The following is a 27,789-nucleotide window of genomic DNA, read 5'->3' on the forward strand; positions in this document are numbered from 1 at the left end:
AGGAGCGAGTTGCAGTAATCAATGCTGGTAAAAATAAGCGTTTGCAGGATGGTTCTGAATTCTTGGTGTAGAAGCGGTTTAAGATGTTTAAGTATATGTAGTTTGTAAAAGCCTTCTTTAGTTTTTGTTGCGATATTCTTTTTGTGGTTTAGTTTGTTGTCTATCCAGATACCGAGGTCCTTAGTATTGTTCTTTAGTTGGATGTAAGTGTTGTCGATTTGTAACGGCGGCAGTGGGATAATTTGGCCTGTGTTGTTTCTTTCAATGAGGATGCACTCAGTTTTGGTCATGTTGAGGCATAGTTTTAGGTGGTTCAGCATGTTTCTGATTGCGATGAGGTGATTGGCTGTTAGACTCAGTGCGTCATCGATCGTTGAGGTTATTGGTGTGAAGTTGAATGTCGTCGGCGTACATATAGTATGTAACGCCTAGACTTGAAATGAGTTGGCAGAGTGGGAGTAGATAGATATTAAAGAGGGTGGCCGAGAGGGCGGACCCTTGTGGAACCCCTGTTTCAAGGGGAGGGGATCAGAGGAGTTGTTGTTAAAGGTTACTTTGAAGAACCTGTCTTTTAGGAATGAGGTGAACCATTCGAGAGTTTTGCCTGAGAGACCTGACAATGATCCTTAATCCCTGGAGAGGAAGCTCAGAGTCTGACCTGTCCAAGATAGAGATTTTTCCACATATGAGACTGCCCAGATTTCTATACTGGCACAGACCTCTTCTCAAGAGCTTCCAGCATTCAGCGTAAATCCTCACTATGAGCTTCTTCTAAGGTACTCCCTTAATGAATCAGAAGGGTAAGAAATGGGATCAATTCATTCTGAGTTTCTATATGACATTTCTCCTTGGACCAGTGGAGATCTCTTCCTCAGTCATACTCCTCATTGTCCGGATCAATTCATTCTGAGTTCCTATATGACATTGCCCCTTGGACCAGTGGAGATCTCTTCCTCAGTCATACTTCTCATTGTCAGGGTTGTGGAACACTGTTTCCCTGTGGTTGGAGAAATAAGAAAATTCCATGAGAATTCCCTCAGATCCTCTCTGGACTTGTTGCAGCATACCTGTTCTCTGGAAGATCTCTGCTACTTCAAGTTCTTGGATAAGCTGGAAAGACACTATCAGTGTTAGAGAGGAAAAGGATTCCAAGGACAGCTGTCTAAGGGCTTCTTTAGTTCCTAAAGCCTCCAGATGACTCCAGCCTGCAGCTATCCCAGTTCATGGACTCCTCAAAGACCTGCAGGTGAGGATGTGGTAAACACCATCATTTTGTCTTCCAGTGGCCCAAAAGCTGGACTTAAAATCCAGAGTTCAGATTTTCCCCTGCTTTGGTATGGCCACTTCATGGTGGTGGAGTCTGCATTGAAACTTGCTAAGCACACTTGTGATAACTCCAACATACCTGAGGGAAGGATTCAAAAGCATTGGATGCATTTGGGAGAAAAAGATCTTCCAGGGATCCAGGCTGAGTCCCAGCTTGCAGCTCACTAGCTCTACATGGTGCAGTATTTGCACGAATGCGTACAAAATTTAAAGCCTATAATGGTTTTGTCAGGCCCAGAACAGGTGGACTTTTGTTGAGCAGATGAGGATGTGAGGAATGTGAGAAACACATCATCTATTGCATTTATGGATGTTTTATGACACCATGGCCAGGTTTTTGGCCACTTCTATTGGAGCTTGAAAGCTCGCATGGTTGTGAGCAAGTGGCCTCCAAGAGAATATGTATGATTGTCTTGCAGATGTTCTCTGCACAGGGCACAACTTATTCGGTGACAAAGTTCAAGAGATGATGGTTCTAATTAAGGAGCATCAATCCATCTTTCAATCAGTAGCAGGGGTGAGGGACAACTTCTGCCTGATATCAGTGTTTTTCCTGCAAGCATCCATTCTTCCAAAGATGCCCTTTCCACACTTTTCAGCAAGACAAGAGGGAAAGGCGCCTCCAAAAGCTCAGCAGCTTTTGGAGGCATCAAAAACCAGTCCCTAAGCTTGGGACTGGTTTTTGATGTCTTTGTGACCCACCTCCTCAGTTCTCCTCCATGGTGTGGCACTGTATCACCAGGGTCTGTGGATCCTTTAAATTGTGAAGTATGGCTACCACTTACATTTTTCTTGCCCTCTTCAGACCCAACAGATTTCAGTCTTCAGCTCAGATCCTTCTCAGTCTGTCCAATAGCATTTGGAGGTGGAGTTGCTCCTTCAGCAGAAGGAGCAACTCCACTTGCTCATGCTCTTGTGAAATCTGTCCTTTCACAAGAGCATGGGCAAGTTTTCTAATCTCCATATTTCCTAAACTCCAAGAAGTCAGGGGGATCGAGGGCTAATCTGGACTTGAGATACTGAAAAAATTGTTGGTTCAAGAGAGGTTCAACTTGAACTCGCTCCAGATGATTCAGCTCTGGATATGAAGGACACTTTTGCAAACATTCCCATTCACCCCATCCATCAGACATTCCTCAGGTTTGTGGTGAAGGACACACACATCCAATACTAGGTGCACCCCTTTGCCCTCTCTGTGGTCTTGAGGCTGTTCACAAAATGTCTTGCAGAAGTAACAGTGCAGCTTCATTGGCAGTGAGTCAGTGTGTTCCCATACTTGGATGATTGGCTGGGGAAGAGTCCATCCCAGTTAGGAGTTCCAGAATCCCTCAAGAATACCATGTGTTTTCTCTAGTTCCTTGGTTTCCTGGTCAGCTTTGCCAAGTCAAATTTGGTTCCATCTCAAAGATGTACATGGGAGCCTAGATAGACTAGGTTCAGGGGAAAGCATTTCTCCCTGTTAAAAGAGCCATATTTCTGTTGTGTCTGGTATAATCCCTCCTTTAAAATGACCAATTGTCAACAAGGTTGGTCCTGGTCTTTCTCAGACACACGACTACTGCGGTGCATGTGGGGCCTTCAGCAAAGCCTCTGAACCAATGGGATCAGCTCTATCAGTGATTATCCCTTCAATGGTGGATGAATCTGGAGGCACCAAATGTGGGCCTCTCCTTGCACATTCCACTGCATCAAGTGACTGTCCACTGAGACCTCCACCAAGAAGTGGGGGGGGGGAGCTCATACTGGTACGGTGTAGATCCAAGGATTGTGGCGCCCAGTAGAGAATCATCTACAAATCAACTACCTGGAGCCATTTGCTATGCTCTAAAGCCTTTCTCTCACCTTCATTTGTGAAAAAGACTCTTGATTCAAATGGACAACTAAGTGGCTATATTATACATAGACATGTAGGGACGTATGGGCTCTTAGCCCCTCTGCCAGGACATCCTCTGAATTTGGTCACGAAAGCACAGTGCCCATCTCCAGGTGACTTACTTTCTGGAGATCCATAATATATTGGCAGACCTCAGCAAACTGGTACATATGCACGAGTGGTCCCTGGAGTAAGGAATCATGGACGGCTTGTTCATTTGCTAGGAATGACTAGTGATTGACCTGTTCATCTCCGAAGACAACAGAAATATTGAGAGATTTCGTGCCATACATATGAGCAACTACAGATCAGCTCCCAATGCTTTTCTGCTAGACTGGAGCATTGGCCTATACTATGAATACCCACAAATTCCTCTCTTCACCAGGATTGTCCTTTTGGAATAAAGCAAGGATAATCCTCTTAGCTCCAGCCTGGTCAAGACATGTGGTATCCATTTTATGTCAGTCTCAGACTTCCCAATAAATCTGGAGACTGAATTAACAGAATCTTAGATAGGAGGAAGCTCTATTATCCAAACTTACCATGATGGATGTTGAACACACAGTAGTTTCCTCCTTACTTCTTCCCATAGAGGTGAAGGATATTTTGATTTCTGCCAGGAAACTTTCAACCAGAAGATCCTATGATTTCAATTGGAAGAGGTTCTCATTTTGGTATAGGAATAGCCAGCTGGATCCTTTCTCCTGTGGCTTGAGGGATTTGCTTCAGTATTTACTCTGCCCCTTGTTACTGGGCCTTAGCACATCTTCAGTCAAAGTTCATCTTATTGCCAATGCAGTGTGGTGTATCTCCAGCAGGTAGAAGAGGCTCTGATCTCTCTCCATCCTTTGGTATCATAATTCATGAAAGGACTGTGGCATATAAAATATCCGGTCAGTAAACCTCCAATGCTGACCTAGCTCAGCTCATGAAACCTCTTTTTGAACCTCCTTGAGTCAGTGGACTTGATTTACACACCTGGAATGTGTTGTTTCCTGGCTGTCACTTTGGCACAAAGAGTAAGTGAATTACAAGTTATTGTTTAATATCCAATATACCTTCAATTTTTTTCATAATAAATTGGTTCTACAACTTCACCATAAACTACTTTCAAAAGTGGTGTCTGCATTCCACATTAATTAAGCTATTATGCTGCCTGCATTCTTTCCAAGGCCACATGTGCACTAAGGAGAATGCACTCTTCACTCCTTAGGCCGTAGGATAGCTCTGGTAATTTACGCAGAGGACTCAACCTCACCATCTAATTTCTCAACTGTTCATGTGCTTTGATTCCAATACATGCACTATATCTACTCTTCCTGATGATAGTCCTCCCTAATCTTATTTTCTGCTACAGTGCAAACTGCTACTAACATCATAATCTTTAGTCCTATTTCAATATTCTTTACCTCATTGACATTCTGTCTTCTGCTCTGTCCACTGCACTTCAGTTTCAAAATGTTCTTCTTTTTCTTCAGCCATCTCCACATTCCCTGATAGCATCTCATCCTCAGTGCTGTTGTCACACTGTCACGTCTTGTCGTTGTAATTCTCCTGTGTTGTCTCCTATTCTCAGCCGGGGATATCAGTCCCAGTCCTGGCCTTCCAAGGCAACTGTTACCCCATTTGTGCACATCAAACTATTACCCCCTTCAATCTTATCCTTATTCCCCTCCTTCTTTCTCAATTTCTAAACGGATTGCCCATTCTATTTCTGACAAGTTTATTTATATTCATGACCTTGTTAGCTCTCATCATCTTCTCTTCATGCTTGAGACGCGGCTTTTCCCCATTTCAGGTTCTGCTTTCTGTAATGGAGGTTATCTTTTCTCCCATACACCTCATACAGTAAGCTCTTCCTCTCCTGTAGGTTTCAATTCCTTCTTCCTCCTCCGTCACACTTCTTCTCTTTCTTTGAATCCTACTCCATCCACCTGTTCACCCCATTACCTCACTACCTCTCTGGGTAGTTGTCGTTTATTGATGACCCCCCTTGATAAATCCCCCTCCTCCTTTTTCACTGACTTTGACTCCTGGTTTTCCTTCTTCCTTGGGCCATGTTCCCTTATTTTTTGGGACTTCAACCTCCATGCTGGTGATGCTTCTGACTTATGCCCTCATCATTTGACTTCCAACTCTTGTCTACTGCCCCCTTCTCACCAGCTTTCCCATTTCCTTGAGCGAGTCCTTTATTCCATCTGTTGTCTCTCAGACCTTTGCACCTCAGATCTGATAACTTTCACACTAAAGCACCCTCTCCCCCTAACATTTTCAGAAATCTCCCAGCTATTGGCCCTTGTATCTTCTGCACTTATCGCTCATCTCTGCTCTCCTCCGCCACGTTGTCTGAGTCAGTTGATGAGGTGGTTTCTACTCTCCTCTGCTTTAAACACTTGCCCCCCAGCCTTGGTGTACCCCCAGAAGTTGCTTCCCCTCTTCCTGTGCTAAAATCCCATGCTGACTTCATACATTTCAGATTCATGCCGACACACTTCCAGTCTGCTATTGCACTTGTCAAGCAAGCGTACTGTGTCCATCTTCCAGCTTTTGCTGTATCTTTGCCATCCGTGGTTCCCTCCTCAAAGTGCATTTGTCTCTCATCCTCCTTGCAGTCTCTGCCCAGGCTATGGCTAACTATTTGCATGACAAAGTTAGTTGTGAGTTCTCAACTAATTCATCTCTACCTCCCCTTCCCCCCCCATTTCGTTCCTCTCTCCTTCCTCTGGACCCTGTCACACTCCTCCTTTTCTGAAATCTCTCCTCTTCCAAACCCACTATTTGCTTACCCTATTCCCACCCAGCTCCTGAGTGCTGTTTCTCCTGCAGTCATATCTTCCACCTGTCATATCCTTAATCCTACTACTTTCCATTGCAACTATTCCCGCTGCCTTCACGTATGTTCTGCTCCCTCCTGCCCTGCTAACTGTCGTCCCATCTTCTCTTCCCTCTTGCATCCAAAGTACTCGAATGTGCTGCTCACCTCCAAAGTCGTCTTTTTGATCCACTCCAGTCTGGTTTTTGCCCTCTTCATGCCACAGAAACAGCCCTTGCCAGTCTCCAATGACAAGACTTTCCTCTGTCAGGTGTATGAAAGTGACAGTATTCTTGCAATATAGAAATGATGACATCAATGATTATCCATAGTCTTTAATTGATTGTGACATATGAGCGTATGTTAGAGATTTTGCTTCATGTGACTCATGTTTTGTTTCTTTCTCTATGGGACAGTGTTGTCTTATTTATGCAGGTGTGTGATAAGTTTCTTGTTTCCATAAAAAGTTTTGAACTAAATCTCCACTAATGATCATTTTGATGGGTTTTCTAAATAGGAAAGCAAGATCATAGGCAATTGGTACATAAAGCTCTCCATTGGAGCCCACTGTTACTTTATAGAATAGAATTCATGCTACTATGTATAATATTTCATATTTTTATGAAACCATACAGAATTCTGATGTCACGTTTTGTGACAGAGCCACTATTTTGCAGTATACTGAACTCCACGCCATGTATATTTCACGGGTTCCTGTTTGACAGGGCTTAAAAAGTATTCTCATACTATCATATGGAACAAGTTTTGTTTTTCTGCCCTTGGTTTAATACATTCAAAATAAAGTGCCACCTGTGTAGGTAGGGTTGCAATCTATCCAAATTTTTTCTGGACTGTACAAATATTTTGGGTACAATATGGAAAAAAGAGGTAGGGTTAAAATGTTTGGAATTGTCCTGATTTTAGCCATCCAGATGCAGCTTAACAACCAGTCCTCCCCTTTGATTATAAAATACAGTGTGTGCTTTGGTAGTTACTCTATGTTCAGTGTTTGTTATATTTATTATGTGTCACTTACATAGACTTCAGTTCACGATTTAATCAGAAGGCTAAAATTACAAAAGAATAGTTTGGCTCCTGGATTGGCAAAAGCAAACTTTTGTCAGACTACAGAAGTATGAGAACTAGTGGTCATGATGTGAAGCTCCAGAGGAGTAGATTTAGGAGTAATATCAGAAAATATTTCTTCACAAAAAGGTTGGTGCTTGCCTGAAGCCAACCTCCCAATGGAGGTGATCGAGCAGAAACAAGAACACTTCAAGAAAGCACTTGATGACCATTAATTGCAAAGAAATGAGAGGATTGGAAGATATCAACTGGAGTCTATGGCCCTGGAGCAGGAAGTCAACGGGGCAGTCTAGATGGGTCCTTATCTGCTGTTACATTCTGTGTTTTTCTAATGGTAAGGAGTGTCAATAAAAGTCATATGTGCGTAAACCCAGTCAGTGAAGATATTACACAGCATCTCCCAGTGTTCGAAAATTTGCTGGTAGAAAGTTGGATGGGACAGTTTATTTCTAAGAGACTGGAATATAGTGGTACCATTTTATTCTTTATAAAATTACTGTAGGACTGTAAAACTGTTTTGGAGATACATAGTCAGAAGCATAGCTTGAAAAAATAAAGAATGAGAGTTTTACTTGTTTGGTGACTTAATTTGTTAACAGAATGATTGGGGATTCCAATAGTCCTCCTGCCTAACTAGCTTTAGGTCTTTGCAGTTTGGTCATTTGATATCTATGGCATTTTATTGACCTTTCATGATCCACATTAATTCAACGTGCCAAGAAGGTGGTATGGCGACCTTTATTTCTTCTTACATCAGCTTCTTATGGCTTCACTTTACTTATGCTTTCTGCTGCTCATTCTTCCCAAACTTATTCCCAACTGCAAACATTGAATCTGCTGTCCCTTCTTTGCATTTTCCACCTCCTCAGGCATTCTCTTTTAATTTGTCCACTGCTTTCTAACTCTAGTGGTTTCTCCCTCTCATCTAGCCTCCCCATTCTCCCTGAGAGTCCCTTATCATCGTCACTGTCTTCATACCTTTGCTTCTGATCTCCATATTCATCTCATAAGAACATGCCATACTGGGTCAGACCAAGGGTCCATCAAGCCCAGCATCCTGTTCCAACAGTGGCCAATCCAGGCCATAAGAACCTGGCAAGTACCCAAAAACTATTTCATGTTACCGTTGCTAGTAATAGCAGTGGCTATTTTCTAAGTCAACTTAATTAATATCAGGTAATGGACTTCTCCTCCAAGAACGTATCCTATCCTTTTTTAAACATAGCTATGCTAACTGAATTAACCACGTCCTCTGGCAACAAATTCCAGAGTTTAATTGTGCATTGAGTGAAAAAGAACTTTCTCCAATTAGTTTTAAATGTGCCAGATGCTAATTTCATGGATTGCCCCTTAGTCCTTCTATTATCTGAAAGTGTAAATAACCGATTCACATCTATCCCTTCTAGACCTCTCATGATTCTAAACATCTCTATCATATCCCCCCTCAGCCGTCTCTTCTCCAAGCTGAAAAGTCCTAACCTCTTTAGTCTTTCCTCATAGGGGAGCTGTTCCTCCTCAGTGGGCAATATCTATCTCAAGCTGGGCCCTTCAAGTCAAATCTCGGCCTATCTGCACACATCAACCTATTACTCCTCTTTCTTTCCCTTTCTCTTGTTCCCTATGAATGCCTACTCAGTTTCTCAAAAAACCTGCCCATATTCATGATCTCTTTATTTCTTAATCTCTTCATCTTCTCGCTCTGAGTTCTGGCTCTCCCCTGGGAACTCTGCTTCCGTTGGTCATATCTGTCATGAAGGCTATCCTTTCTTCTTGATACCTCGCTCGATAGTCTGTTGTGGGGGATGGAACAGCTCCCCTATGAGGAAAAACTAAAGAGGTTAGGACTTTTCAGCTTGGAGAAGAGACGGCTGAGGGGGGATATGATAGAGGTGTTTAAAATCATGAGAGGTCTAGAACGGGTAGATGTGAATCGGTTATTTACTCTTTCGGATAGTAGAAAGACTAGGGGGCACTCCATGAGGTTAGCATGTAGCACATTTAAATTAATCGGAGAAAGTTCTTTTTCACTCAACGCACAATTAAACTCTGGAATTTGTTGCCAGGGGATGTGGTTAGTGCAGTTAGTATAGCTGTGTTTAAAAAAGGATTGGATAAGTTCTTGGAGGAGAAGTCCCTTACCTGCTATTAATTAAGTTGACTTAGGGAATAGCCACTGCTATTAATTGCATCAGTGGCATGGGATCTTCTTAGTGTTTGGGTACTTGCCAGGTTCTTATGGTCTGGATTGGCCACTGTTGGAGGCAGGATGTTGGGCTTGATGGACCCTCAGTATGGCATGTTCTTATGTTCTTAGTTGGGCTGCTGCTCTCCCATTCCTGCAGGTTTTAGTCTCTTCTTCCTTCCCAGTATCATTACCTTCTTTCCTTTGAGGTCCACTCTCTCGGTCTGGTTAGCTGTCAACCCCCTATTATGTCTCCCCTCTGTTCCTGACAGACTTTGACTCCTTGATTTCCTTCTCCCTTGCTGTACCTTTCTCTATTCTTATTCTTGGAAACTTTAACTTCCATACTGATGACTCCTCTGACTTTTATCCTTGAAAACTCCTCTCCTTAACTACCTCATTTGACCTCAAACTATGCTTTGCCACCCTTCTTCTCCCACAAGCATGGTCACTGCCTTAACCTATTCCTTTCTTCCGAATGCTAACGTGTCATTTGTCAGTCAGATATGGCAGGGATTTTTCTGCGCCTGTATTTTCTCTCCTCTGCTGTGGACACAATGAATCCTGTAAGATGAACCAAGTCCCACCTCCAACGTTTGTTTGCTACATTCCCGTGCCTGCTGTAACGAGGGTCTCTGCCTGAAATTATATTCCTGTGCTGACTATACACATTTCAGATTACCTTATTCCAGTCTGGTATTGCACCCACTAAGCAAGTCTACTCTGTCACTATGTCCGAGCTCTCTCTGCCTGCACAATGTACCGTCTCTCCACCATACTCGCCCCGTTTCCCAGGCTGGCTTTAGCAATCAACACATCATTTTGTTGCTGTATTCTCTCTGAACTAGTGAACAAAGCTTCCAGTGATATTTTTTTTAATACAATGTTTGTATTCAGGATCTTCAAAAAGTAAAAGAAGCATTAGTAAAATAATACAGAAGTTCTTGGGGGTAGAGAAAGGATATCTGGAACAATGCAGAGCACAATATGGAAAAACATATGGCAACTGACAAAACAAGACACACTACAAATATTCTTATCTGTACATTTTAATCTTTGCGTCTTTCCCAGAAGTGGCATTAAGATGTCACACATGTATAGCAGAAGCAGCTGGAGCTTTCCGTTATTGGGGCATTGTGAGTAGTGGAGAAGGATATTATTCTTTTTCTTAGTAGAAACATTTTGGATGCTATCTCCCAAAAGACAGAAAAGTCTTTTCTTGTGTTACCTGAAATTTAAGCAGCATAGAGGTTCTCTTACATATCTGAAATAAAAAAGATGGGGTAATCTAGAAGTACTGCTGCGCCTCTCGGCCATAACGGATTCTCTGCAAAACAACAGGCAAGATATTTAACCAGAAAAAGTACAGCATATTAGGAACCTTACCATATTTATCAGACCAAAAAAGTGGCCCAAAATTGTTCTGCATGTTATAGTAAGGTGGCCACCACCTGGTAAGTGGTGATAGTGTGGACACTGGGCTGTGGGTGGGCTGGTGCACTGACACGGTTATGTGGCCTCCAGGGGTTTCCAGAGCTGGTAAGTGGCGCTAGTGTGGACACTGGGCTGTGGGTGGGCTGGTGCACTGACACGGTTATGTGGCCTCCAGGGGTTTCCAGAGCTGGTAAGTGGTGCTAGTGTGGACACTGGGCTGTGGGTGGGCTGGTGCACTGACACGGTTATGTGGCCTCCAGGGGTTTCCAGAGCTGGTAAGTGGCGCTAGTGTGGACACTGGGCTGTGGGTGGGCTGGTGCACTGACACGGTTATGTGGCCTCCATGGGTTTCCAGAGCTGGTAAGTGGCGCTCGTGTGGACACTGGGCTGTGGGTGGGCTGGTGCACTGACACGGTTATGTGGCCTCCAGGGGTTTCCAGAGCTGGTAAGTGGCGCTAGTGTGGGCATTGGGCTGTGGGTGGGCTGGTGCACTGACACGGTTATGTGGCCTCCAGGGGTTTCCAGAGCTGGTAAGTGGCGCTAGTGTGAGCATTGGGCTGTGGGTGGGCTGGTGCACTGACACGGTTATGTGGCCTCCAGGGGTTTCCAGAGCTGGTAAGTGGTGCTAGTGTGGGCATTGGGCTGTGGGTGGGCGGGCTGGTGCACTGACACGGTTATGTGGCCTCCAGGGGTTTCCAGAGCTGGTAAGTGGTGCTAGTGTGGGCATTGGGCTGTGGGTGAGCGGGCTGGTGCACTGACACGGTTATGTGGCTTCCAGGGGTTTCCAGAGCTGGTAAGTGGTGCTAGTGTGGGCATTGGGCTGTGGGTGGGCTGGTGCACTGACACGGTTATGTGGCCTCCAGGGGTTTCCAGAGCTGGTAAGTGGTGCTAGTGTGGGCATTGGGCTGTGGGTGGGCTGGTGCACTGACACGGTTATGTGGCCTCCAGGGGTTTCCAGAGCTGGTAAGTGGTGCTAGTGTGGGCATTGGGCTGTGGGAGGGCTGGTGGACTGACACGGTTATGTGGCCTCCAGGGGTTTCCAGAGCTGGTAAGTGGTGCTAGGGTGGACACTGGGCTGTGGGTGGGCTGGTGCACTGACACGGTTATGTGGCCTCCAGGGGTTTCCAGAGCTGGTAAGTGGTGCTAGTGTGGACACTGGGCTGTGGGTGGGCTGGTGCACTGACACGGTTATGTGGCCTCCAGGGGTTTCCAGAGCTGGTAAGTGGCGCTAGTGTGGACACTGGGCTGTGGGTGGGCTGGTGCACTGACACGGTTATGTGGCCTCCAGGGGTTTCCAGAGCTGGTAAGTGGTGCTAGTGTGGGCATTGGGCTGTGGGTGGGCACAGAGAAGCCTCTGAACCTGGTGCACTGACACGGTTATGTGGCCTCCAGGGGTCTCCAGAGCTGGTAAGTGGCGCTAGTGTGGGCATTGGGCTGTGGGTGGGCTGGTGCACTGACACGGTTATGTGGCCTCCAGGGGTTTCCAGAGCTGGTAAGTGGTGCTAGTGTGGACACTGGGCTGTGGGTGGGCTGGTGCACTGACACGGTTATGTGGCCTCCAGGGGTTTCCAGAGCTGGTAAGTGGTGCTAGTGTGGACACTGGGCTGTGGGTGGGCTGGTGCACTGACACGGTTATGTGGCCTCCAGGGGTTTCCAGAGCTGGTAAGTGGCGCTAGTGTGGACACTGGGCTGTGGGTGGGCTGGTGCACTGACACGGTTATGTGGCCTCCAGGGGTTCCAGAGCCGGTAAGTGGTGCTAGTGTAGACACTGGGCTGTGGGTGGGCTGGTGCACTGACACGGTTATGTGGCCTCCAGGGGTTTCCAGAGCTGGTAAGTGGCGCTAGTGTGGACACTGGGCTGTGGGTGGGCTGGTGCACTGACACGGTTATGTGGCCTCCAGGGGTTTCCAGAGCTGGTAAGTGGTGCTAGTGTGGACACTGGGCTGTGGGTGGGCTGGTGCACTGACACGGTTATGTGGCTTCCAGGGGTTTCCAGAGCTGGTAAGTGGTGCTAGTGTGGGCATTGGGCTGTGGGTGGGCTGGTGCACTGACACGGTTATGTGGCCTCCAGGGGTTTCCAGAGCTGGTAAGTGGTGCTAGTGTGGGCATTGGGCTGTGGGTGGGCTGGTGGACTGACACGGTTATGTGGCCTCCAGGGGTTTCCAGAGCTGGTAAGTGGCGCTAGTGTGGACACTGGGCTGTGGGTGGGCTGGTGCACTGACACGGTTATGTGGCCTCCAGGGGTTTCCAGAGCTGGTAAGTGGTGCTAGTGTGGGCATTGGGCTGTGGGTGGGCTGGTGGACTGACACGGTTACGTGGCCTCCAGGGGTTTCCAGAGCTGGTAAGTGGTGCTAGTGTGGGCATTGGGCTGTGGGTGGGCTGGTGCACTGACACGGTTATGTGGCCTCCAGGGGTTTCCAGAGCTGGTAAGTGGTGCTAGTGTGGGCATTGGGCTGTGGATGGGCGGGCTGGTGCACTGACACGGTTATGTGGCCTCCAGGGGTTTCCAGAGCTGGTAAGTGGTGCTAGTGTGGGCATTGGGCTGTGGGTGGGCTGGTGCACTGACACGGTTATGTGGCCTCCAGGGGTTTCCAGAGCTGGTAAGTAGTGCTAGTGTGGGCATTGGGCTGTGGGTGGGCTGGTGGACTGACACGGTTACGTGGCCTCCAGGGGTTTCCAGAGCTGGTAAGTGGCGCTAGTGTGGGCATTGGGCTGTGGGTGGGCTGGTGCACTGACACGGTTATGTGGCCTCCAGGGGTTTCCAGAGCTGGTAAGTGGTGCTAGTGTGGACACTGGGCTGTGGGTGGGCTGGTGCATTGACACGGTTATGTGGCCTCCAGGGGTTTCCAGAGCTGGTAAGTGGCGCTAGTGTGGACACTGGGCTGTGGGTGGGCTGGTGCACTGACACGGTTATGTGGCCTCCAGGGGTTTCCAGAGCTGGTAAGTGGCGCTAGTGTGGGCATTGGGCTGTGGGTGGGCTGGTGCACTGACACGGTTACGTGGCCTCCAGGGGTTTCCAGAGCTGGTAAGTGGTGCTAGTGTGGACACTGGGCTGTGGGTGGGCTGGTGCATTGACACGGTTATGTGGCCTCCAGGGGTTTCCAGAGCTGGTAAGTGGCGCTAGTGTGGACACTGGGCTGTGGGTGGGCTGGTGCACGGACACGGTTATGTGGCCTCCAGGGGTTTCCAGAGCTGGTAAGTGGCGCTAGTGTGGACACTGGGCTGTGGGTGGGCTGGTGCACTGACACGGTTATGTGGCCTCCAGGGGTTTCCAGAGCTGGTGAACGGGGCTGGCATGGGCCACCCAGTGGGTCTTCAACAGGAGCAGAGAGGCCTCCACTCATAAAGAAAGCAGTGACTGTGTAGAGAGAGGAAGAGAGGGGGGGGGGGGAGGGGCGTAGTGATAAGATACATCTGGGAAGTGTCCCCTGATTGGGTCATAGTCACTGAAATCCATTTTTTCTCATTTTTTCATGTCTCTCATGTACTGGTAAATCCAGTAATAATGTATTTCACAATCTCCCTGGATTATTAGACTAAAAATCCAATGAGTTGTGGACTTCTTGATGCCTGCTCCCTGTCCCCTCACTGCAATGTCCTTACATGAACTCGTGTTTATCTGTCAGGTGCTGCTCGTAGCATTTACAGTGGTCTGGCTACTTCATATATTCTTGCACTTCTAATACCTTCACGGCAGCAGTTCCTTCTGGCTGAGTTATATTTTCCTTGTGAGCCCTTATTGACGTTCCCCTTGTGACATTGATTCTTGGCCAACCCGTCCCCTTACAGTGAAGCTGCTCTCGGACTACAAAAGAGGGAATCTGAGACAAAGGCGAGCACCAATATGCCAGGATAGTAGTTTTAAACGTTTCAGTAGAGTTTACACTATTGGAAATATTTGTCGGAGTGCATAGTTTTCTTTAGCTCTGCTGTATCGATCCAGTGACTGAGCTGCTGCTAGCCAAGAGGACACATTTCACACCAAAGAAAACACTGCTTGAAAAGGCAATTATCCAAGTCATCTCTTGCACTGTCTGGGATTGTGAAAACAAAAATAGACTGTCTTGAACAAAAATTCATACATTTCCAGCAATTTGTGTCCTCTAGCACCGTTTAGATTAACAATGTATGTATGCATACCAGCCATGTTTTAAAACTAATTAAATAATATGCGTTTGCCTTGGATATCGTGAAACCGAAGTGATTTGGGGCACGCACAAGTTGCCATCCTTCTGTTACAGATAAATCCCTGGCTGCCTCTTTGACACTGGTGAGATATGCATTATCAGACTTTATAGTTAGTTAGGCTGGAAGATGAGTATAACCATTTCGTGGGTGGTGTGGCTCACTTTCCTGACTCATGTCTACTTTGCTTGGCTCTTCTAACAGATGCCGCCTCAGTACGGTCAGCAAGGTATAAGTGGCTACTGCCAACAGGGCCAACAGCCATATTACAACCAGCAGCTACAGCCTCCACACCCAGCACCCCAGGCACAGTACCTGTCGCAGACTCAGCAGCGCTATCAACCTCAGCAGGTAAGAATGATCGCCCGTGACTCATAGCTGCTAGGAAGATAAACAGGTTTCTGCCAACAGCGCCGTGTGAACTCAGAGCCAGCCAGCAAGATTTCTGAAGCAAAAAATAAACTACTTGGGCTCGGTATTCCAAGATATCCGGTTAAGACTTATGTGGCTGACTCACATGGCTTTGCCGCTGAATATCCCCAAATAAATTGCTAGTTAGCCGGATAAGACTTACCCAGCTAACTTTAGAGTAGGTCCAAATGATCTGGTTAACATAGCTGGATAAGTTTGAATATCGCTACTTATCTGGCTCCTCCCCGAAATGTCCAGTTCCCACCCAACACTTAGCCAGCTAAGTACATATCCATAATAAGTGGAAGCCGCTAAATGTGGCCAGATATTCAGCCACTGCCACTTAGCCAGATAGGTCCTTACTTATCTGCTTAAGTGGCACTGAATATCAACCTCATTATTTATATCTGGCATCTATTCAAATTGACAATAATCCATTAATAGTTCTTATTAATCTGGATCATTTTTCTAAGCTTCCTTTTTTGAATGTTGAGAACTACAAAGCCATCTTGAACGGAGAGTTGATAAGTGGTTACCTGCTTCTTTTTATGATGTACATGGCTGGGTGGGCTTCAGTGTCATAAATTGTACTTATGTACAGTGTTAGTAACTGTGAACAGAGATGAAACAGTCATTTATTAAAGAATACAATGCATTCTGAAGTTTCTTCTTATATCTAAGCTAATCAGTTTTGTTATTTTTTTAATTGGAGAATTCAAGCTATTTCTGTAAAGCATATTCCTGACACGGAAGGAGGAAGGTATGTGCCAGAGAAGGCCAAATTCCCTCCATTCCAGTCCCTAAATCTCCAGAAGAACAAGTATTTTTACAGAGTTAAGAAGAAATGGAAAATTATTTCTAAAGCTATGTTCAGTTTTTTTATTTGATTGCAAACAGTCTTTTTTTTCACTGAAATAAACATTGGAACCTAGGATTTATAGAAACTTCAGGGAAAACCTGCTGGAGGGACGTGTTCAGTGGGACATTAACACCCTCCATTTTACTCTCCCTCTTACCCACATCCATCATCTTTAATTTGCTTTCTTTCTCAGTCTTTCATCTTTCCCATCATTTCTATTCATTTTAGCTTAAAAACTGTAACTGCTCTTCCCTCTTCACTTTGCTTCCTCCCTTTTCTCTGATTCTGCAGGTTCTTCATTTTTTTTATTATTGAACTTTTCACATCAATACAATGCTAAAAAAACAAAACAAAACAGGAAAATGTGGAATCGTTGTGAAGGGCAGCTGTAGAAGGGGGGGTGTGTTATAGACATTACCTCCTGGAGTGGCACAGGGAGGCAAGGCTGGAGGTGAGGCTGGAAAGGAGCTCTAGAGTGAGGTGCAGGTAACCACAGGAACAGGCTGGAACTGAGTGCTGTGCGAGTGGAGTGACTGCAGGTATACGTGGAACAGACAGGATCTGCGTGCAGGTAAGCGTGGACTGGAACCACAGGAACAGGCTGGAACTGAGTGCGTGCGAGTGGAGTGATTGCAGGTAAGCGTGGACTGGAACCACAGGAACAGGCCGGAACTGGGTGCTGTGCGAGTGGAGTGACTGCAGGTATACGTGGAACTGGAACAGACAGGATCTGTGTGCAGGTAAGCGTGGACTGGAACCACAGGAACAGACTGGATCTGAGTGCTGTTCGAGTGGAGTGACTGCAGGTATACGTGGAACAGACAGGACCTGCGTGCAGGTAAGCGTGGACTGGAACCACAGGAACAGGCTGGAACTGAGTGCTGTGCGAGTGGAGTGACTGCAGGTATACGTGGAACTGGAACAGACAGGATCTGCGTGCAGGTAAGCGTGGACTGGAACCACAGGAACAGGCTGGAACTGAGTGCTGTGCGAGTGGAGTGACTGCAGGTATACGTGGAACAGACAGGATCTGCGTGCAGGTAAGCGTGGACTGGAACCACAGGAACAGGCTGGAACTGAGTGCTGTGAGAGTGGAGTGACTGCAGATATACGTGGAACAGACAGGATCTGCGTGCAGGTAAGCGTGGACTGGAACCACAGGAACAGGCTGGAACTGAGTGCTGTGCGAGTGGAGTGATTGCAGGTATACGTGGAACAGACAGGATCTGCGTGCAGGTAAGCGTGGACTGGAACCACAGGAACAGGCTGGAACTGAGTGCTGTGCGAGTGGAGTGATTGCAGGTATACGTGGAACAGACAGGATCTGCGTGCAGGTAAGCGTGGACTGGAACCACAGGAACAGGCTGGATCTGAGTGCTGTGAGAGTGCAGTGATTGCAGGTATTCGTGGTACAGACTGGATCTGCATGCAGGTAAGCGTGGACTGGAACCACAGGAACAGACTGGATCTGCGTGCAGGTAAGCGTGGACTGGAACCACAGGAACAAGCTGGAACTGAGTGCTGTGCGAGTGGAGTGACTGCAGGTATACGTGGAACAGACTGGATCTGCGTGCAGGTAAGCATGGACTGGAACCACAGGAACAGGCTGGAACTGAGTGCTGTGAGAGTGGAGTGACTGCAGGTATACGTGGAACAGACTGGATCTGCGTGCAGGTAAGCGTGGACTGGAACCACAGGAACAGGCTGGAACTGAGTGCTGTGAGAGTGGAGTGATTGCAGGTATACGTGGAACAGACAGGATCTGCGTGCAGGTAAGCATGGCCTGGAACAACCGGAACAGGCTGGAACTGAGTGCTGTGCGAGTGGAGTGACTGCAGGTATACGTGGAACAGATAGGATCTGCGTGCAGGTAAGCGTGGACTGGAACCACAGGAACAGGCTGGATCTGAGTGCTGTGCGAGTGGAGTGACTGCAGGTATACGTGGAACAGACTGGATCTTCGTGCAGGTAAGCGTGGACTGGAACAGCAGGATCAGACTGGATCTGAGTGCTGTGCGAGTGGAGTGACTGCAGGTATACGTGGAACAGACTGGATCTGCGTGCAGGCAAGCATGGACTGGAACCACAGGAACAGGCTGGAACTGAGTGCTGTGAGAGTGGAGTGACTGCAGGTATACGTGGAACAGACGAGATCTGCGTGCAGGTAAGCGTGGACTGGAACAGCAGGATCAGACTGGATCTGGATGCAGATGAGGGTGGAGTGAATGCAGTTATATGAAGAACTGGAACAGACAAGATCTGAGTGCAGGTAAGCGTGGACGAACAACAGGAACAGGCTGGAACTGAGTGCTGTGCGAGTGGAGTGACTGCAGGTATACGTGGAACTGGAACGCTGGAACAGGCAGGATCTGCGTGCAGGTAAGCTTGGACTGGAACCACAGGAACAGCCTGAATCTGAGTGCTGTGCGAGTGGAGTGACTGCAGGTATACGTGGAACAGACATGATCTGCATGCAGGAAAGCGTGGACTGGAACAACAGGAACAGGCTGGAACTGAGTGCTGTGAGAGTGGAGTGACTGCAGGTATGCGTGGAACTGGAACGCTGGAACAGACAGGATCTGAGTGCAGGTAAGCGTGGACTGGAACAACAGGAACAGGCTGGAACTGAGTGCTGTGAGAGTGGAGTGACTGCAGGTATACGTGGAACAGACAGGATCTGCGTGCAGGTAAGCGTGGACTGGAACCACAGGAACAGCCTGAATCTGAGTGCTGTGAGAGTGGAGTGACTGCAGGTATTCGTGGAACTGGAACGCTGGAACAGACAGGATCTGAGTGCAGGTAAGCGTGGACTGGAACAACAGGAACAGGCTGGAACTGAGTGCTGTGCGAGTGGAGTGACTGCAGGTATACGTGGAACAGACAGGATCTGCGTGCAGGTAAGCGTGGACTGGAACCACAGGAACAGCCTGAATCTGAGTGCTGTGAGAGTGGAGTGACTGCAGGTATTCGTGGAACTGGAACGCTGGAACAGACAGGATCTGAGTGCAGGTAAGCGTGGACAGGAACAGCAGGAGCAAACTGGATCTGGGATTAGGTAAGAGTGGAATGAATGCAAGAATACGTGGAACTGGAACGTTGGAACAGACAAGAATTGAGTGCAAGTGAGCATGGAAGTGGGACTCTGGAAATAGGGACTAGGGCAAGACAGAGTAGGACAAGGACTACACAGAACATGGAACAAAAAAGCCCGAAGGCTACAATACAGGAAAGCTCCAAGGGGGTCAGTCAGAGAGAGGCCTAGTGTCAGGAGGAGGCCTACAGAGGCTTCAGGGCTAGGCAAGGCCTGATAAGACCAAAGGCAAGGAGTGGCCTGAACAAGGCCGCAAGGCCAGGACGATTCAGAAGTCCTACAGGCTACAGAGCAAAACTAATGACAGAAGGCCAGGTGGCCACAGGACAAGGCAGGGAAAGACCAAGGTGAGAAGACCCAAAGGCCACAGCACAAAGCGAGGTGAGGCAGGAGTCAGAAGGCCTGAGATAAGACAAAGCAAGGCTGGAGTCAGAGGGTCCAGAGGCCTTGAGAGAGCCTCAAGGCAGAGGTGGCTAGAGTCACCTAGATAGGATTTTAGACAGTGCTGGGGAGGAGCCGGCTGTCGTGGTACACGTGGGCACCAACGACATAGGAAAATGTGGGAGGGAGGTTCTGGAAGCCAAATTTAGGCTCTTAGGTAGAAAGCTTAAATCCAGAACCTCCAGGGTGGCATTCTCTGAAATGCTCCCTGTTCCACGCGCAGGTCACCAGAGGCAGGCAGAGCTCCGGAGTCTCAATGCGTGGATGAGACGATGGTGCAAGGAAGAGGGATTCAGTTTTGTAAGGAACTGGGGAACCTTTTGGGGAAGGGGGAGTCTCTTCCGAAGGGATGGGCTCCACCTTAACCAGGGTGGAACCAGACTGCTGGCGCTAACCTTTAAAAAGGAGATAGAGCAGCTTTTAAACTAGAACAAAGGGGAAAGCCGACAGTCGCTCAGCAGCGCATGGATCGGAGAGAGGTATCTTTAAAGGATACTAATGATGCATTAGAATTAGGGCATCCCGACAGTGAGGTTCCAGTAATTAGAAAAGTAGTCCAAGTGCCTGTAACTAAAAACTCACCTGAGCTAAAAAATTCTAACTTATCCCTATCAATTAAAAAGCAGAATAAAAATACAAACAAAAAACAAACTTTGAAATGTTTGTATGCTAATGCCAGAAGTCTAAGAAGTAAGATGGGAGAATTAGAATGTATAGCAGTAAATGATGACATAGACTTAATTGGCATTTCAGAGACATGGTGGAAAGAGGATAACCAATGGGACAGTGCTATACCGGGGTACAAATTATATCGCAATGACAGAGAGGAGCAGTCGGGAGGAGGTGTGGCGCTTTATGTCCGGGATGGCATAGAGTCCAACAGGATAAACATCCTGCATGAGACTAAATACAAAATTGAATCTTTATGGGTAGAAATCCCTTGTGTATCAGGGAAGACTACAGTGATAGGGGTATACTACCGTCCACCTGGTCAAGATGGTGAGATGGACAGTGAAATGCTAAGAGAAATTAGGGAAGCTAACCAAATTGGTAGTGCAGTAATAATGGGAGACTTCAATTACGCCAATATAGACTGGGTAAATGTATCATCGGGTCACGCTAGAGAGATAACGTTCCTGGATGGAATAAATGATAGCTTTATGGAGCAATTGGTTCAGGAACCGACGAGAGAGGGAGCAATTTTAGATCTAATTCTCAGTGGAGCACAGGACTTGGTGAGAGAGGTAACGGTGGTGGGGCCGCTTGGCAATAGTGATCATAATATGATCAAATTTGATTTAATGACTGGAAAAGGAACAGTGTGCAAATCCAAGGCTCTCGTGCTAAACTTTCAAAAGGGAAACTTTGATAAAATGAGAAAAATTGTTAGAAAAAACTGAAAGGAGCAGCTACAAAAGTAAAAAATGTCCAAGAGGCGTGGTCATTGTTAAAAAATACCATTCTAGAAGCACAGTCCAGATGTATTCCACACATTAAGAAAGGTGGAAAGAAGGCAAAACGATTACCGGCATGGTTAAAAGGGGAGGTGAAAGAAGCTATTTTAGCCAAAAGATCTTCATTCAAAAATTGGAAGAAGGATCCAACAGAAGAAAATAGGATAAAGCATAAACATTGGCAAGTTAAATGTAAGACATTGATAAGACAGGCTAAGAGAGAATTTGAAAAGAAGTTGGCTGTAGAGGCAAAAACTCACAGTAAAAACTTTTTTAAATATATCCGAAGCAGAAAGCCTGTGAGGGAGTCAGTTGGACCGTTAGATGATCGAGGGGTTAAAGGGGCACTTAGAGAAGATAAGGCCATCGCGGAAAGATTAAATGATTTCTTTGCTTCGGTGTTTACTGAAGAGGATGTTGGGGAGGTACCCGTAATGGAGAAGGTTTTCATGGGTAATGATTCAGATGGACTGAATCAAATCACGGTGAACCTAGAAGATGTGGTAGGCCTGATTGACAAACTGAAGAGTAGTAAATCACCTGGACCGGATGGTATACACCCCAGAGTTCTGAAGGAACTAAAAAATGAAATTTCAGACCTATTAGTAAAAATTTGTAACTTATCATTAAAATCATCCATTGTACCTGAAGACTGGAGGATAGCAAATGTAACCCCAATATTTAAAAAGGGCTCCAGGGGTGATCCGGGAAACTACAGACCGGTTAGCCTGACTTCAGTGGCAGGAAAAATAGTGGAAAGTGTTATAAACATCAAAATCACAGAACATATAGAAAGACATGGTTTAATGGAACAAAGTCAGCATGGCTTTACCCAGGGCAAGTCTTGCCTCAGAAATCTGCTTCACTTTTTTGAAGGAGTTAATAAACATGTGGATAAAGGTGAACCGGTAGATATAGTATACTTGGATTTTCAGAAGGCGTTTGACAAAGTTCCTCATGAGAGGCTTCTAGGAAAAGTAAAAAGTCATGGGATAGGTGGCGATGTCCTTTCGTGGATTGCAAACTGGCTAAAAGACAGGAAACAGAGAGTAGGATTAAATGGGCAATTTTCTCAGTGGAAGGGAGTGGACAGTGGAGTACCTCAGGGTTCTGTGTTGGGACCCTTACTGTTCAATATATTTATAAATGATCTGGAAAGAAATACGACGAGTGAGATAATCAAATTTGCAGATGACACAAAATTGTGCAGAGTAGTTAAATCACAAGCAGATTGTGATAAATTGCAGGAAGACCTTGTGAGACTGGAAAATTGGGCATCCAAATGGCAGATGAAATTTAATGTGGATAAGTGCAAGGTGATGCATATAGGGAAAAATAACCCATGCTATAATTACACGATGTTGGGTTCCATATTAGGTGCTACAACCCAAGAAAGAGATCTAGGTGTCATAGTGGATAACACATTGAAATCGTCGGTTCAGTGTGCTGCGGCAGTCAAAAAAGCAAACAGAATGTTGGGGAATTATTAGAAAAGGAATGATGAATAAAACGGAAAATGTCATAATGCCTCTGTATCGCTCCATGGTGAGACCGCACCTTGAATACTGTGTACAATTCTGGTCGCCGCATCTCAAAAAAGATATAATTGCGATGGAGAAGGTACAGAGAAGGGCTACCAAAATGATAAGGGGAATGGAACAACTCCCCTATGAGGAAAGACTAAAGAGGTTAGGACTTTTCAGCTTGGAGAAGAGACGACTGAGGGGGGATATGATAGAGGTGTTTAAAATCATGAGAGGTCTAGAACGGGTAGATGTGAATCGGTTATTTACTCTTTCGGATAGTAGAAGGACTAGGGGACACTCCATGAAGTTAGCATGGGGCACATTTAAAACTAATCGGAGAAAGTTCTTTTTTACTCAACGCACAATTAAACTCTGGAATTTGTTGCCAGAGGATGTGGTTAGTGCAGTTAGTATAGCTGTGTTTAAAAAAGGATTGGATAAGTTCTTGGAGGAGAAGTCCATTACCTACTATTAAGTTCACTTAGAGAATAGCCACTGCCATTAGCAATGGTAACATGGAATAGACTTAGTTTTTGGGTACTTGCCAGGTTCTTATGGCCTGGATTGGCCACTGTTGGAAACAGGATGCTGGGCTTGATGGACCCTTGGTCTGACCCAGTATGGCATTTTCTTATGTTCTTATGTTCTTAAGAAGGACTCAATGCTGAAGCATTGAGGAGAGGGAGTTAAGTAGGGCTGAAGCCTGGGTGTGGTGAAGGTAGGAGAGAAGGGCTTGGCCGGCCAGATTCAAGAGTTCGTGGAGGTCCTCTGGTGGTACGGACAGGCTTTGGGAGCCAGGCTCACTGGGGTCCTCTGGTGGAGGGAGGCTGCACAGCAGCCAGAAACACAATAATCCTACACCATAAATTCAATTAGGAGGAAAAAAAAAGCAGTAGATTTACCCAACCTAAAATCCATATAATGAGGAGGGAAGAGAGAAAATAATAATAAATATTCTCATTTTTTTATTCTGTTACAACAGTTAATTTCCATGATCCCCACACTACACATCAATCTCACCCCAAATTATTGCAACTCTATTTCTCACTTTCCCTCAGAGGAAACCTGCCTTAATCGAGAACATTGACTGTTTTGGGGGGAAAAAGACTTGGAGGACAGTGTTCAAAATGTTTCATCCCAAACTAAGCCTGACAGACCTGGCATTGAAATATATCCCCTCCCCTGACCAACCAAGTTTTAACCACATAAGTTATAATTTGTCTAAAACTTAGCTGGATAAAAAAGAGGCAATGTGAGGGCTTTCTGGGCTAATGTTCAGAGGAGCCCTAAAATTATGTGGGTGAATTTATTTACCCGCAAAACTTAGTATTCAGCCAGCTCTAGTCAGAACAGAGCCAGTTAAGTATATAAAAAAATAAATAGGAGGCCCAATCTCCTAGCCGCCTCCCCTCCCAAGTGCCTGATCCCTCTCCAACCCCCCCATAAAAACAAGAAAAGATGCCATTTATAATGACACGAGGCTGCTACCCTTCCACAAATGCCCCTGCCCTACACCACCCTACCGTGCCCTCCCTACCCAACCATCTGCAACCTCAACTGCATCCTCCCCACCCTCTCCCCCATTAAACTCCAGCCGGCTGTATGGTTTCCAGTCCACTGTCAGCCACGCAGGAAGCATGAGCTCACCCCTGTTAAGAATGTGGACTCTTCTGTTGGGTGAAATTGAAGGCCCTGTAACTGGCGGAGCAGATGGTGCAGAGAGACTGACATGGAGCTTTGCCTTTACCGACCTTTTCCCCTTGGGATCCAGGGACTAGCAGGTCTTAGCTGGCAGAAGAGTAGATCCACGTCGGAGGCAGGCAGCAAGCAAGGGTAACGAGAGCCCAGGCTATGGTCAGTGGCAGGCAAGGATAACAAGAGCCCAGGCTATGGTCAGTGGCAGGCAAGGATAACGAGAGCCCAGGCTATGGTCAGTGGCAGGCAAGGATAACAAGAGCCCAGGCTATGGTCAGTGGCAGGCAAGGATAACAAGAGCCCAGGCTATGGTCAGTGGCAGGCAAGGATAACGAGAGCCCAGGCTATGGTCAGTGGCAGGCAAGGATAACGAGAGCCCAGGCTATGGTCAGTGGCAGGCAAGGGTAACGAGAGCCCGGGCTATGCTCTGTGGCAGGCAAGGATAACGAGAGCCCAGGCTATGCTCTGTGGCAGGCAAGGGTAACGAGAGCCCAGGCTATGGTCAGTGGCAGGCAAGGATAGCGAGAGCCCAGGCTATGGTCAGTGGCAGGCAAGGATAACAAGAGCCCAGGCTATGCTCTGTGGCAGGCAAGGGTAACGAGAGCCCAGGCTATGGTCAGTGGCAGGCAAGGATAACGAGAGCCCGGGCTATGGTCAGTGGCAGGCAAGGATAACGAGAGCCCGGGCTATGGTCAGTGGCAGGCAAGGATAACGAGAGCCCAGGCTATGGTCAGTGGCAGGCAAGGGTAACGAGAGCCCGGGCTATGGTCAGTGGCAGGCAAGGATAACGAGAGCCCAGGCTATGGTCAGTGGCAGGCAAGGATAACAAGAGCCCAGGCTATGGTCAGTGGCAGGCAAGGATAACGAGAGCCCGGGCTATGGTCAGTGGCAGGCAAGGATAACGAGAGCCCGGGCTATGGTCAGTGGCAGGCAAGGATAACGAGAGCCCAGGCTATGGTCAGTGGCAGGCAAGGATAACGAGAGCCCGGGCTATGGTCAGTGGCAGGCAAGGGTAACGAGAGCCCGGGCTATGGTCAGTGGCAGGCAAGGGTAACGAGAGCCCGGGCTATGGTCAGTGGCAGGCAAGGGTAACGAGAGCCCAGGCTATGGTCAGTGGCAGGCAAGGATAGCGAGAGCCCAGGCTATGCTCTGTGGCAGGCAAGGGTAACGAGAGCCCGGGCTATGCTCTGTGGCAGGCAAGGATAGCGAGAGCCCAGGCTATGCTCTGTGGCAGGCAAGGATAACAAGAGCCCGGGCTATGCTCTGTGGCAGGCAAGGATAGCAAGAGCCCAGGCTATGCTCTGTGGCAGGCAAGGATAGCAAGAGCCCAGGCTATGCTCTGTGGCAGGCAAGGATAGCAAGAGCCCAGGCTATGCTCTGTGGCAGGCAAGGATAACAAGAGCCCGGGCTATGGTCAGTGGCAGGCAAGGATAACGAGAGCCCAGGCTATGGTCAGTGGCAGGCAAGGATAGCGAGAGCCCGGGCTATGCTCTGTGGCAGGCAAGGATAACGAGAGCCCAGGCTATGCTCTGTGGCAGGCAAGGGTAACGAGAGCCCGGGCTATGGTCAGTGGCAGGCAAGGATAGCGAGAGCCCAGGCTATGGTCAGTGGCAGGCAAGGATAACGAGAGCCCAGGCTATGGTCAGTGGCAGGCAAGGATAGCGAGAGCCCAGGCTATGGTCAGTGGCAGGCAAGGATAGCGAGAGCCCAGGCTATGGTCAGTGGCAGGCAAGGATAGCGAGAGCCCGGGCTATGCTCTGTGGCAGGCAAGGATAACGAGAGCCCAGGCTATGGTCAGTGGCAGGCAAGGATAACGAGAGCCCAGGCTATGGTCAGTGGCAGGCAAGGATAGCGAGAGCCCAGGCTATGGTCAGTGGCAGGCAAGGATAGCGAGAGCCCGGGCTATGCTCTGTGGCAGGCAAGGGTAACGAGAGCCCGGGCTATGGTCAGTGGCAGGCAAGGATAGCGAGAGCCCAGGCTATGCTCTGTGGCAGGCAAGGGTAACGAGAGCCCAGGCTATGGTCAGTGGCAGGCAAGGATAGCGAGAGCCCGGGCTATGCTCTGTGGCAGGCAAGGGTAACGAGAGCCCGGGCTATGGTCAGTGGCAGGCAAGGATAGCGAGAGCCCAGGCTATGCTCTGTGGCAGGCAAGGGTAACGAGAGCCCAGGCTATGGTCAGTGGCAGGCAAGGATAGCGAGAGCCCGGGCTATGCTCTGTGGCAGGCAAGGGTAACGAGAGCCCGGGCTATGGTCAGTGGCAGGCAAGGATAGCGAGAGCCCAGGCTATGCTCTGTGGCAGGCAAGGGTAACGAGAGCCCAGGCTATGGTCAGTGGCAGGCAAGGATAACGAGAGCCCAGGCTATGGTCAGTGGCAGGCAAGGATAGCGAGAGCCCGGGCTATGCTCTGTGGCAGGCAAGGGTAACGAGAGCCCGGGCTATGGTCAGTGGCAGGCAAGGGTAACGAGAGCCCAGGCTATGCTCTGTGGCAGGCAAGGGTAACGAGAGCCCAGGCTATGGTCAGTGGCAGGCAAGGATAGCGAGAGCCCGGGCTATGCTCTGTGGCAGGCAAGGATAGCGAGAGCCCAGGCTATGCTCTGTGGCAGGCAAGGGTAACGAGAGCCCAGGCTATGGTCAGTGGCAGGCAAGGATAACGAGAGCCCAGGCTATGGTCAGTGGCAGGCAAGGATAGCGAGAGCCCAGGCTATGCTCTGTGGCAGGCAAGGGTAACGAGAGCCCGGGCTATGGTCAGTGGCAGGCAAGGATAGCGAGAGCCCAGGCTATGCTCTGTGGCAGGCAAGGGTAACGAGAGCCCAGGCTATGGTCAGTGGCAGGCAAGGATAGCGAGAGCCCAGGCTATGCTCTGTGGCAGGCAAGGGTAACGAGAGTCCAAGCTGAGGTCAGAACCAGGAATCCATGTGCGGGTAGGAAAGAGGTAGCTAGTGAGGCTGGCGAGATGAGGGCAAGGCAGGCTGAAGAAGAGATGATGGAGCAGCAGCTCGCTCTGCTAGGCAGGTGACATGTTCCTGAGGTGACCCTGTGTTTCATGACTGGGATTTAAATACGCGACCATGTGATATCAGGGAGCGCCGGGGAAGTCTGATTCCACCACGGGGCCTTCGTTGTTTGGCAAGCGCTGGGCGCGTGTGGCTAAGGGAAGGCCCTGACGGTGATGGGCAGAGCGTTGTTACCGACATGGATGCATGACCATTGCTGTCAAGATCTGAAGGAGGAGTTTGGGGGGCGGGCGTTCAGTAAATGTACATTTAGTATTGTGGAGGGAGGGGGCGTGCTGGCTTTGGGTCACTATAACCTGCCATTTTTTTTAAATTAAAGTCTGGTAGGTAGTGGAGTTGAGAGGAGGATCAGGCACTTATCCCACTGTCCCTTTAAGTATTTTGTGGGGAGGGTGTTGGGG

The 27,789-nt window shown here is 47.9% G+C and overlaps 1 protein-coding gene across 3 annotated transcripts in view; it reads left to right on the forward strand.

Annotated features, from left to right (window-relative positions):
• ARID1B (AT-rich interaction domain 1B) overlaps window positions 1–27,789 on the forward strand; it is a 1,291,555-nt gene that overhangs the window by 185,054 nt on the left and 1,078,712 nt on the right. For all 3 annotated transcript variants that reach the window (XM_029596714.1, XM_029596717.1, XM_029596715.1), the window contains exon 3: window positions 15,103–15,249. In XM_029596714.1, coding sequence (XP_029452574.1) covers window positions 15,103–15,249 — 147 coding nt within the window. The remainder of the gene's footprint in view (window positions 1–15,102; window positions 15,250–27,789) is intronic.

This window comes from Rhinatrema bivittatum, chromosome 3 (genome assembly GCF_901001135.1).
Source record: "Rhinatrema bivittatum chromosome 3, aRhiBiv1.1, whole genome shotgun sequence".
NCBI classification, from domain to species: domain Eukaryota; kingdom Metazoa; phylum Chordata; class Amphibia; order Gymnophiona; family Rhinatrematidae; genus Rhinatrema; species Rhinatrema bivittatum.